At 50.1% G+C, this 12,597-nt stretch overlaps 1 protein-coding gene across 3 annotated transcripts in view; it reads right to left on the bottom strand.

Moving 5' to 3' along the window:
- ME2 (malic enzyme 2) overlaps nucleotides 1-10,885 on the bottom strand; it is a 30,312-nt gene extending 19,427 nt beyond the window's left edge. Inside the window, exons 1-2 of one of the 3 annotated variants that reach the window (XM_039388855.1) lie at nucleotides 10,778-10,885; nucleotides 3,140-3,267 (exon numbers count right to left, since the gene is read on the bottom strand). In XM_039388855.1, coding sequence (XP_039244789.1) covers nucleotides 3,140-3,267; nucleotides 10,778-10,883 — 234 coding nt within the window. In that variant the 5' untranslated portion in view covers nucleotides 10,884-10,885. Of the gene's footprint in view, nucleotides 1-3,139; nucleotides 3,268-8,430; nucleotides 8,452-9,574; nucleotides 9,679-10,777 lie in introns of those variants that run through there. The other 2 variants (XM_027749428.2, XM_039388856.1) reach the window with 2 other exon arrangements.
- Between the last annotated feature and the right edge of the window lie 1,712 nt (nucleotides 10,886-12,597).

Genomic DNA, 12,597 nt, shown 5'->3' with positions numbered 1-12,597 from the left:
TAAATCAAACGTGTCAAAAACCAGCACGGCGAGAAAGGGCAGCGGAAGGGGAAGAGAACATCGTGCTTTTAGATCTTCAAGTTCACACAATCTTTTCTTCACATTCTCTTGCCCTAAACCATTTATTTTGTCCAAACAGCTTTGATTTTGGGGTTGAGGGTTTTTTTTTTTGTTGCTCATTTGTCTTTTATTTCAAACTGGAAACACACAGCCGGAGCGCTTCCCAGAAGCCAGTGAGGTCATGTACAAGTTTGTTAAGGAAACTGATTCTTTATGCTGAGGTAAATCTATCACAGTTTCTGGAAGTATTTGGTAAGGCATGGATGAAAATAAATCGGGCTGAAAAACCTGGGAATGAATGCAGACGAAACTGTGATTAATCTAACTGTTGATAATTTAACTGTTAATAATTTAAAAGCTAAGCAAAACACAACATGTGAGAAGATGACCACCCATATGGAAGGCAGACACTAGGAAAGTTCCTCAGGATCAGTCTGGGATTAACTTGCCACCTGTGAGCCTCTCCTTCAAAATTTATCGTGCATTTCCATGCGTGTGTGCTCAGGCATATGCACACACACAGATACACGTGGATGTGTGTGTTTAATGTGTTTAATGACCTAAAGATACCTGCTGAAGCTAAAAGTTTGAGAGGCATTGTTGGCAGGGGAGAACAATGATTAACGAATTCAATAACGGGAGGAACGGACACGAACAAAGTCAGGGGTCGTGTACTCATAAATTGTCTGTTCTGTGCTGGAAGAAGAAATGCTGGCCCATCTGAAGCATCACCACAATATAATAAAAATTTAATTGCCAGTACTAAACCGATGAGGTTGTCCTAGCAGCATTCTAAATGCCCAACAAGCTCAAAGTGCTGCCTTGGCACCGTGGGGATCTCCAGCAGAACAGAAGGTCCTGGAGCCAATTAACTGTAATCTGAATCCCTGCCAGAGAGCAGAAATCAAACATCATGGAAGACTGTAAGCAGACATGGATGCCAGCAAAAGTTACAGTAGATTCTGCAATTGTCTGGCAGCAGCAGTGACTGGTAAGAGCTCACGACCCCTTCTGAGCCACCCCGACAACAGACGCTTGGAAACTGGAGCCCAGCCTGGCTGATGGAGGAGTGTCCACCTGCAAAAGGCAGGCAAGGGTGGGCAAGAAAAGCAAAAAAGAAGGAGGAGAGAAAAGCCTAGTCCAGTGGCAAAGGACAAGAGCAGATTAATCTGCACAAGGGGAAGGGCTGGCTCCTGCCAGCAGCGCTGCCACCCTGCAGCCCTTCGTTTTAGGGCCCACGTGTATCGGGGGAGACCAAGTGTTCTGTGGAGCTGATAGAGGACTGTAAAAATGAAACACGGGCAAATAAAACACCAGCCATAAAATGATGATCTCAACAAGCTGCCAGCAAGAGATAAAACCCTTTATCTGTGCCTGTATGTAGATTTTATATATATATATATCTATATATATGCACGTGAGGCACCTGTGGGCAAGAACAGCACAAGGGGTAAAGTACCTGCTGTGTTTAATAAATCATTTATTTCTCTGCTGAATATCCAAAATGCATTTCTGTACAGATACTGCATCCAGCATCAAGCAGCATCACTTAACGAGCTTGCAGATCCATTCCAGCAGGCATCAGCAGTAATGACACACTGATGCAACAGAGCCAAACCAATGCAGGATGGATTTTCCTCCCACAAGTATAAATTCTTGGAGACAACAAAAAAGTTTCAAAACTCAATTGTTATTAACAAGAAGCTCTCTGTTCTTCCCTCCTCCCCCACTAAAAAAAAAAAAAAAAAAAAAAAAAAATATTGCATTGTGTTCAGTCCACCAGAGAATTCCAGGGTTAAAAAAACATAAAAAAATGGAAGGATATTATCACTAGAAAACCAGTAAGAAATGACCTATTGTTCTTGTTTCAGAATACTGTTGCATAATCATCATTTGGAAAAGCTTACAGGGGTTGAAGTAATTTCCACTGGCATGTGGAAGTGTTTGTAGCTCGGAAAGTCTCGAGATAATCTGATCTTGACAAACCACAACAACCTGCTCTTTTCTCCTTCCCTGACACAGCAATCCCAATTTCACTTTTCCAGTCAGCCAGCCTCTAGCTTCCAGAGCTCTCTCTGTCTCTCTCTCTCTCTCTTTAGGCAACCTGGATTCATGCAGTATTGAGGCTGCACTCTACTGTCCAGGGGGAAAAAGGGAAAGGGGGAAAAAGAGAGAAGGGGAAAAAGAGAGAAGGGGAGGAAGGTTTTGCTGTGCAGAGGAAAGAGTCCAGCTTCTACAGCTCCATTGCTCAGGAAATGCCCTGTCAGAGGCAGGTAGATTTGACACCTCTCCTGACCACTTCAGACACCTTGGATCAGCTACCAAAACCACCTCTCCTGATTTCTTACCACTTTTAATTTGCACATTGATAGTTTCAAGATTCCTGAAGGCCACTACTACTAGAGAAAAAAAAAAAAAAAAGGAGATTGGAGGAGATGGGCTTGTAGGAATAGGAGCATTTTGGTGAAAGGGGAAAAAAAAAAAAAGCTGCTCTCTTAGAAGTTCATCCCAATGCATGGAACTAACATGATATCTCTACCTCCCAGTTAACTCCATTCAAGGTTTATTTTTAGATGCTCAGCCAGACTCTGCACAGGGATGTTCCTTAGTAATATGGCTCAGTCCTAACCCCCAGTCTTCCAGGAAAAAGCCAGGACTAGGGCAGGGAAGGCTAACACTTTGTATCACTAGCAAGACCGAGTTCAGCACTAACTTCTGCGAACTATGAAGTGAGACTCCCTGTCAGCTAAAGCCTGACTTCAGCTCAACCAGGCCAAAGAAACAAGCCAGTAATCGGGGAGCACCAGCAACCCTTCACCTGGCACAGGGAAGCAGGAGTGCTGACTGAGTTAAGACACAGCACACCAGGGGAAGCACAGGCTGGCAGAAGCACAAGTGTCACCTTGCACTGCAGGTGCCCAGGCAGTAAACTCAAAATGATCACTGACTCCTCCATCCTCTGCACCTTTCCTCCTTTTTTTTTGGCTGCGGCCCAGAGCTCTAACCCCGGGACAAGGTCCGTCGGGCTACGAGCAGGTGAAGGTAAGACACTCGAAAACGGCAGGCTGCCAAAACCAACCTTGTTTGTCCGTGGGTTCAGCATCAGTGGCTTCCCCTTCTCCTTCATGTGGATGCCGCGGCGCGCCATCGCGCACGGGGCGGCGGCTGCTCTCAGTCGGGAGAACATCTCCTGCTCCTGTGCTGCACCTGGGAGAGGGGGAGGGAAACAGAACCACTCAGAAGTCACACACAGGCAGCGGAACCGGCGCTCGGAGGCCCCGTCTGTCGGGAAAGAAACAGGCACGTGCTCAATGAGACCCTTCGACGCCGCGGAAATGACGACCGAAAATCGTCCCCCGCGGGGAAAAAGGAGGGAGGTTTTGGAAGGGTGAGGGCACAGGAGAGAGGGGAGAGAACACACAGGGATACTAATGGGAGCCAGCACGATGTTGTGGGCAGCAGTCAGCCAGTCAGCACTCCCTGGGTATTGCCTTACACCATAAACCCGGGGGCAAATATTAACCGTCCGTGGTGACCCGTGGGACTGGCACCGCTGCAAATGCCAGGGAGGACACAACGACTCGGGCGAGGGCGGCCTGAAAACTCAGGCTGAGAGGTTCCCTGACAGCTTCCTAACGACGAAATGTCACGGCCTGGGCAACAGGAAGGAAAGAAACTATGTCTGTTAGCCTATTAAGGCTGGATTAGAACAAAACGCAGAATTAAAACGGCCAAAAGAACACCACTGAGCTCCGGATTCCAGGCTTAGGCTTTTACAATTCCAAACATTAAAAAAAAAAAAAAAAAAAAAAAAGGTTATTTTCAGGGAGAATATATCCCTTTCAATAAAGGGAATGTCTCCCTAACAAAATAAAAAAATTCATTAGAACCACTCAAAAGCTTGGTTCTAGTCTTGCCAGGTTATAGAAACTCCTGAACCCACTTTATTCACCCATTAACTGCAAACTCTTTGGAGCAGAAATTAGGACTTATTACATGCTTTTATAACTCACTACCACCAGGTAACGTGAACTGGACTCATCTCTCAGAGATTATTTCACCAAGACAGAGAGACAACAGCAACCACAGGACCATGGTCTGCACGAAGACACATTGAGAGCCCAGAAAGGACAGCAAAGAACCTCAGGGAACCTCTCCATGGCAGCTGGTGCCCCCTCCGAGACTCAGGCAAAGGACAGTAAAGCAGGTTATGAGACATTTTTAAGGAATAAAATGATGCATGGTTTGGATTTTTAATTTCTTCCAGATGGGAGGCAAAATTGGATTAAGGAACAAAACTTCATTATCTTAAATACAGCCTGAACACTTTAGAAGACCTTTCTATAATCAAATTCACACATAATCAGCTTTTAAGAGGGCAGACTGGTCTTACAAGTTACAGTCTGAGGATTTTCTTAGAAATCTTTCCAAGCATTAAAAAAAATATGCAAACATTTAATACTTCTCATCATCGGTTATGCCCGAGTTTCTCTTCCACCCATCACAGAGAAGCAGCTCTGACATTCAGAAGCAACCCCCTCTCTCATCCTGTGCTTGTTTTGTTTAGGCTGCGCTCAAAACCCCTGCGTTCAGTTGTTTTGTGGTAAAGACCATAAATTTACAGTGCCTTGCCAGCACTACAAACAACTGCTGCCTTTCATGTGGGTCCTTCCTCCCCAAACACAGCAAGCAGTGGAGACCAAGCGCAGCTGGTCTTGCCAGCACTCAGGGCAGCTGAAAATCAGGATCAGATAAGGGAAATTAATTCTGTGCTGCAAAACAACCGGCCTTTAGGAACAACAAGTTTGGTTTTAGCCGGTTTTAGCCCTGGTTGCACATTTGCCATCGTTACACAGCTGTGGGCCCACCTCCTTCTGCGTATGGTCTGTGATTCCAGAGGCACAGCAAACCCCCATCCCACAGTCCCATCAGCCCGGTGCCAGGGTGGCTTCAGTCAGTGAGCAAATACCTTAAACAGGGAATTAAAAAGCAGGACAAACACCACACCTTATCTTACTCCAATTAAATCTAAATTACTTCATTGCAATTAACGAGCATTTAAGAACCAAACAAGATTGTGGCCCAGATTTCTCGTACCTTGACCAATTAACTCTCCAATCAACGAGACAGAGAGGAAAAGACTTCAGGGCTGTGATGCAAATCTTACTGTGATACAAATCTCTGCTGTCTGAGAGAGGAGACTTGATCCTTCCTGAGGTGTCGCATCACCTAAAATGATTCTCTTGGTGGAGGTATCTCAGATACATAGAGCAAGTGGGAGAATCAAGTTTCATTTTCCACTTAGCCCCTCTGTTTAGATCCAAGAGATATGATCTCAGTTGATTCACATCCAGTATTAAACCTGACTGGTTGTTCTCCTTCCCTGGCTCTTCTAATCATTCTGTATTTCTGTTTCACCTCCCACCTTGCACATCTCCTCCAACTTATTTTGTCAAAGGCTTCTAAAACCGTTTTTGCAAGAACCTGCCTCCAAAACTCACCCTAACATGACTTACCCTGAAACCAGAAGCAAGCAACCCTTCCCCATCCTCTGTCCACGCTCCCGTGTAGGAGTGCCAGGAGCTTTGCATGCATGACCATGACCCTCCTTGACACTTCCAGGGATCCAGGGGCAGCCACAGCTTCTCTGGGCAACCTGTGCCAGGGCCTCCCCACCCTCCCAGCCAGCAATTCCTTCCCAATATCCCATCTAACCCTGCCCTCTGGCACTGGGAAGCCATTCCCCCTCGTCCTGTCCCTCCATCCCTTGTCCCCAGTCCCTCTCCAGCTCTCCTGGAGCCCCTTTAGGCCCTGGAAGGGGCTCTCAGGTTTCCCTGGATCCTTCTCTTCTCCGGGTGAACCCCCCCAGCTCTCCCAGCCTGGCTCCAGAGCAGAGGGGCTCCAGCCCTTGGAGCATCTCCCTGGGGGAAGGACGTCAGCTGAGGGAAACAGGGGGGTTGGAACGATGTGAAAACACACACAGAGGGATGAGGTTGTGCAATGTCCTGTGAGGAGGAATTAGGAAGAAAGCAGCGGAATTGAAAGGGGAATGAAATTCCTCCACAAAGATGTGTCAGCACAACCAGAACAAGGACATCTCTTCTCCCTTCAGTACTTGGCAAGGCTGAGGACTAAACAAGACCGTGGTGCACCTCTACACTGAATCCACCACAACTGGTTATTTCTGACTTACTACTAAGTACACGCCATGTCACAATTTAAGGGAAATAAATCCCTCAGCATATCAGATCACAGCTCTCTGCTGTGACTTATCAGGAGGCATCTGCCCCAGGTCAAAACTAATTACCAAAATGCACAAGTGCCCTTATCTGGGAGCAAATGTTTCTCTGGTGCAATTATAGTTCGTTAAATTGCAAAAGCTACTTTTAAGGGAAAGGTTCATGGTGTTCTTCAGAGGTCCAATTACTTTGCTCCGAGAGTCAGGAAGCCCAGTGTCAATTAAAGCAAGGTCTGCTTCAATTACTGCACGGGCTGCCCGACCTGTGGATCCTACCTGACTGCTCAGGGTGTCTCCCAGTGGACAGCAACCTGTGCTGGATGACTGTGCAGCCTTCCTTCAAGTTTGAAGGCCGGGCAAGCACAAATGCAGTTCAAGCACTCCTGAAATCCCGTGTCAATAAAGAGTTCCAGTCCTCCTTTCATGTACTGAAATTAACAAGGCCCGTGTGCCTTTTTTTTTTTTTTTTTTTGGTAACGCAGGCTGAAATTACCAACTCAAGGCCACAGAGGCCCCACGGAGTTTCCAGTCCTTCAGGCCTCCATCGGTGTAGGTTTTTTTAAGCCAACAGACATTTTCTCTCAGGTACCCACAGCAGCCCATCCAGTGAGTCTGCAGGTCTGCTGTGGATGCACCACTGCACTCTATTCTCTTTTCCCCCCCCAGTAACAAACAGACAAGCCTTGCCTACCCAAGCATGACACAAACCAGGCACACACTAGCTGGCTTCATCACCTCAGCAATGATAAGGCAGTCTAAAATTATTACATTAGGCAAGCACCGACTACAAACGTGTCTCCCCACGGGACTTTTACTCTAAGCAGCTTTTCCTGCACCCACCACCCCGCAGCAGGTCAAGGGGACACTTCTGTTCTGCAACAGGAGCATCCCAGGAGGAAGGAGCAGGGGGACAAGGATGGGGACGTGGTTCTGTGCAGCAACTCAGCACCTCTGGCTCCCTGAGCTGACCAGATGCTGCTGCTGAGGGAAGTTTTCAGGTTCTCTTCAGCAAAGTCCTGAGCAATCACCTTAAAGGACCTTTCTAAGGCACCTTGAGATCTGCAGATTAAAAGGAACGGTCATATGGGGAGGAGATACTAATAAACTGTTCAGCAGCAGTAAGTGGGTTATTTTGGAAGCAGATCTCTAACAAACTCAAATTACTTTTCTTCCCTTTTGTCCTAAAGGCAACCAGTTCAACCAGGAGAAAAGAGTTAGATGTAGAGCACTTAAGTAGAATAATCAAGTTCACAACTTGAGGCTTGAAACAATTCAGCAAATAAAGCACACTTAGGTGAATTCAAATGAAAATAATTTCGGAACACCTTTCTAAAAAGAGTATATCTGAATTACTTTAACTCACAATGTCAGAAAACCTCTTAACACAAACAGAAAGTAGGGCTGAATTATTCATTACTGAAGCCTTGGTTCATAACAGAACCAAACCACATCAAAGAGCTGTATTTTTGTACATTAATGGACCTGACCTAAATATTCTGATCCTTAAGAATCATGAAGTCCATTGTCTTTCACTGTGGGAACTGCAGCAGCAGTATTTTTGGCCCAGTCTGACAAGGAGATGTATTCTCATTCTTGACTTGTGTTCCATTTGTGTAACTGGGAGGGCTACTGGTAGTAAAGGTAAGGACATCAACATATGCAGGACAAAGGCCTTCTCCTGGAAAACCCTCAAAAATACTGCAGGAATAAACAGAAAGCTACTGATGCTTTATTCTGGGGAACTGGTACATCTCTTTGTTAGAGCTGTTCAGCTCAGAAACACAGATTTTTTTTTTTTTTTTTTTTTTTTTTTTGGATACAAGTTGAGAGAGATGGACAAGGATGTTCTCAACAACAGCTGCACTTACAAAAGGGAATTCTCCTGGAAGAACAACTGAGCAATAAGCACAAAGAAACTGACCTGCTTGCTAATTCAGGGACAATCTGGCGAACTATCAGCCTGCCAACCACCTAGAAATGTCAGTGTGTACTAGCTGGGACTTAAAAATGAAAAACCCTGCTTAAATTACAGAGAAACCTGAATAACTATCCAGTAACAGCAAAACCGCTCCTTCTGCTGCAATGGAGGTGCTGGCACCACTAGCAAAGATGAAAATTCAATTAGTACTCACTCAAGCTCAGCACACCACCACGCACTTTGACAGCTTCTTCCTTAGTTTGCAGGAGAAAAGAGCTCCAAATCTTGCCTGCACTCACGTTGCTGACTCACAAGCCACCGCACTGGCTTATCAGAAGTTTTGTCCTGCGACTGCAACGCGCAAATTCTCTTAAAATACAAGCCCTGGCTAAATTTTTGCGGATGGCATCGCGTCTAACAGCACGCTGGGCACCGCTGGCTGCACACACACACACACACGGGGCACTTGCAGAGCTCCATATGCTGCCCAGCCCTTCCATTCGCCCACATGGAAATGCGTGTACGCAGAAAACTTCCCTTTTGCTGCTCGGTACTCTGTGGGATTAAGGACACACCAAACAACAGATATTTAGTGGGGTTGGTTGGTTGGTTGGTTGGTTGGTTGGTTGCGGGAGGGTCCTTTTTCATCGGCCCTTTATCAGCGCTCTGCAAGTTTTTCCTCGTTCGGGGTTCTTTTTTCCTCTTAGTTAAGGGATCCTTGCCAGGACACCGCACCCCGGGTGCCTCGTACAGCGCTCCATTGGCAGCTTTTTTTAACGTTTCGGCGCAGCGAGGCCACGAGGTGCCGGCGCGGGCGGCGCGTCCAGCCACGGCCGCCCCTCTGAAAGGAGCAGCCGAGGAGAGGCCAAACCCAAACACCGGCTCTAAAAATACCAGGCGGCGTTTCCTCCTCCTCCCAGGCCGCACCGGCTGCTCTGCCCCTGCCCAACTTTCGCTGTCCGGGGCCACGGGGAGGTCAGGGCGGGCCGGGGACACGCCGTGTCCCCCCCCCCGGCCCGGGGCAGCCCCCGGCGGCTCGGCTCGGTTTGTCACCGCTCTGACAGGGGTAAACGCGGCCGGGGCTGTTCCCCCGGCCAGCTCCGCACCTGCCGCCGGGCCCAGGGCTGCCCCCGCCGCAGGCCGAGCCTCGGCGCCTCGCACCCGCCGTGCTGCTGCCTCGGCGCGACCCTCGCGGGCCCCGGGGGGGGACACGGAGCATCCCTGGCGGGTCCATCCCCTCCCCGAGCCCGGGCGGCCTCCAGCGCCTCAGGACGCCCTTAAGACACGGGTTTGTTAAGGACACAGAGGCCTGCGGTGCGCCGCCGCAGCTGTGAAAGTGTTACCAGAACGGGATCTACCTCGTCCTCCTGCGGCTGCTGCCCGCTGAGCGATGCCGGCCGGCGACCTGTTCCTATCGAGAACAGCCCGAGCTGCGCCCGCCGCGGAACCCGCCACTGAATGGAGCTAACACGGAGGCGCCGCGGAGGGACACCCCGGGGGGCGGGTCTTACTCGTGACTGACAACGAGCATAGCCAATCGGAAGGAAGGAGGCTCGCCGGCAGAGGCGGCGCTCAACCAATGAACGCTCTCTCCCCCCCCACGGAGGGGAAACGGGGCCAGGCGCGGGGGCGCGGCCTGACGTATGTTAATGAGGTAAGGGGCGACAGCGAATCAGCGCGGAGGGGCGGGGCGAGCAGGGGGCGAGGGGCGGGGCTTTGGGGAAGGGGCGGGGGGTGGGGGAGGGGATGGAATTGTGAGGGGATGGGAATGTGGGATGGGAATGTGGGATGGGAATTGTGAGGGGATGGAATTGTGAGGGATGGGAATGTGGGATGGGAATGTGGGATGGGAATTGTGAGGGGATGGAATTGTGAGGGATGGGAATGTGGGATGGGAATGTGGGATGGGAATTGTGAGGGGATGGAATTGTGAGGGATGGGAATGTGGGATGGGAATGTGGGATGGGAATTGTGAGGGGATGGGAATTGTGAGGAGATAGGAATGTGGGATGGGAATGTGGGATGGGATGTGAGGGGATGGAATTGGAGGGAGGGGATGGAATGTGGAGGGGATGAGGGATGGCATTGTGAGGGATGGGAAGTGGGCTGGGAATGTGGGATGGGGATGATTGTGATGGAATTGTGAGGGGATGGAATGTGAGGGATGGGATGTGGGATGGGAATGTGGGATGGGAATTGTGAGGGGATGGAATTGTGAGGGATGGGAATGTGGGATGGGAATGTGGGATGGGAATTGTGAGGGGATGGAATTGTGAGGGGATGGAATTGTGAGGGATGGGAATGTGGGATGGGAATGTGGGATGGGAATTGTGAGGGGATGGAATTGTGAGGGATGGGAATGTGGGATGGGAATGTGGGATGGGAATTGTGAGGGGATGGGAATGTGAGGGATGGGAATGTGGGATGGGAATGTGGGATGGGAATTGTGAGGGGATGGGAATTGTGAGGAGATAGGAATGTGGGATGGGAATGTGGGATGGGAAACATATAATCACATATGTGTGCACATATATGTATGCATACATGTATTATATACACACAGAACCGCAGCACTGAGGAGTTAACCTCTGCCTCAGTGTGCTGCTGCACAGAGCCTGGAGGGCTGGAATACCCTTGGGCTGAAACAGAAGGCTTGGCAGAAGACATCGAGGCAGCTGGTGCTGCAGGTCAGTGCTGAAACTGCAAAAGAAGAGAGCAAACCCACCACTGTTCATGACACGGGGCTGTCTGTCCTAACACTGCTCTCACCTCAGCAGAAGGGTTCAGTGTTCAAGTGTTTGGAGAGGGAAGGTAGAACAGGATGAAATGTGACCTCTCACCCCATCTCAGACCTCACCATCCCTCTCCATCCCCAAACCCTGAGACATTTTCCAGTGTTGCCAATTATGAGGCAGTCAATTAGAGAATCCCAGAACGTTTTGGGTTGGAAGGGACTTTAAAGCCCATCCATTTCCAGCCCCTTGCCATGGACAGGGACACCTTCCACTATCCCAGGTTGCTCCAAGCCCCGTCCAACCAACACTTCCAGGGATCCAGGGGCAGCCACAGCTTCTCTGGGCAACCTGTGCCAGAGGCTCACCACCCTCAGAGCCACAGATTCCTTCCCATGTATCCCACCCAGCCCTGCCCTCTGGGGCATTCCCATTATAACAAGGGTATTTATACAGTGAGAATCTCAGTTCTCCGGCTGGCACCGAACGTGATTTTAAGTGTCTGGGCGCAGGAACGAGCAGTTAAGAGAAGCAGGGTTGCTATAGTAACGGCATCAGATGTACCAACCCGCCTAATCAAAACCTCCTCGTCTCACCACGGCTCTGAGGCCTCTGTCGTGGGGAGAGAGAGCACACTCAGCTGCTTTCCCCCAGCCCTCAGCACGGCCCCCGTGGTGGCTTTGGAACGCGCCTGAACAACGCGGTGCTGCACCTGCAAACAAAAGGGGATTGCGAAAAACAACCTGCGAGGTCGTGACTCCGTGCCCGGCTAAAAATAGCCCGGGTTGGAGGCGTTTAAACACGCCTGGCCTCGTACCCGGGCGGCGTAAATCACCCGCTGCAAACCCACGTTGTTCTGGGCCGGCGGAGGGCCTTGCCCAACGCGCGGAGCGAGCGGTTAAGGCCTTGCTGAAACGCGCCACGCAAGGCTTTGTTGTGAAAGAGTGGCTGTCTTGGAGGCCGCGCTGTCATGAGTCACGGCAGAGAAGAACCTGCACCCCGGGGGATGGGGTTTGTCAGGGCTGCGCGGCCTCGGGCTCCCGGCAGCGGTTTTCAATCGCAGGGAAGGCCGTCGTTTCCAGTCGGCACCCACTGCTTTGGCGCCCACGTGTTCTCCCAGAAGCTCGGTGGTGTCAGCTGTGTTCATTCTCAAATCCAGGCTCCGGAACTTTTTCAAGATACGGGTCTGGTGGAGATGCTCCATCTGGAGTATGGACCAGGCCTGGTCCGTGTTTCGTGCCTCAGCGCAGACACACAGCCCCAGCCCTGCACAAGGGGGGCAGCAGAATCCTGGGATCATTGAATTGTTTGGGTTGGAAAAGCCCTCCCAGACCATCGAGTCCAACCATTCCCCAGCACTGCCAAGGCCACCACTAACCCATGTCCCCAAGTGCCACATCCACAGGGCTTTTAAATCTCTCCAGGGATGGGGACTCCAATACTGCCCTGGGCAGCTGTGCCAGGGCTGGACAACCCTTTCCTTGAAGGAATTTTCCCCAATATCCAATCCAAACCTCTCCTGGCACAACTTGAGGCCTTTTCCTCTCCTCCTGTGCTTTGTTCCCTGGCAGCGGAGCCTGACTCTCTCCCAGCTCCCCCCTCCTGTCAGGGAGTTGCAGAGCCAGAAGGTCCCCCCTGAGCCTCCTTTT

The sequence above is a fragment of the Pipra filicauda genome, unplaced genomic scaffold (genome assembly GCF_003945595.2).
Source record: "Pipra filicauda isolate LSUMZ 115617 unplaced genomic scaffold, ASM394559v2 scaffold690_size370485_pilon, whole genome shotgun sequence".
In the NCBI taxonomy this organism is placed as follows: domain Eukaryota; kingdom Metazoa; phylum Chordata; class Aves; order Passeriformes; family Pipridae; genus Pipra; species Pipra filicauda.
Note: the sequence above shows the minus strand (reverse complement) of the source record. Positions and strands in the feature narration are given on the sequence as shown.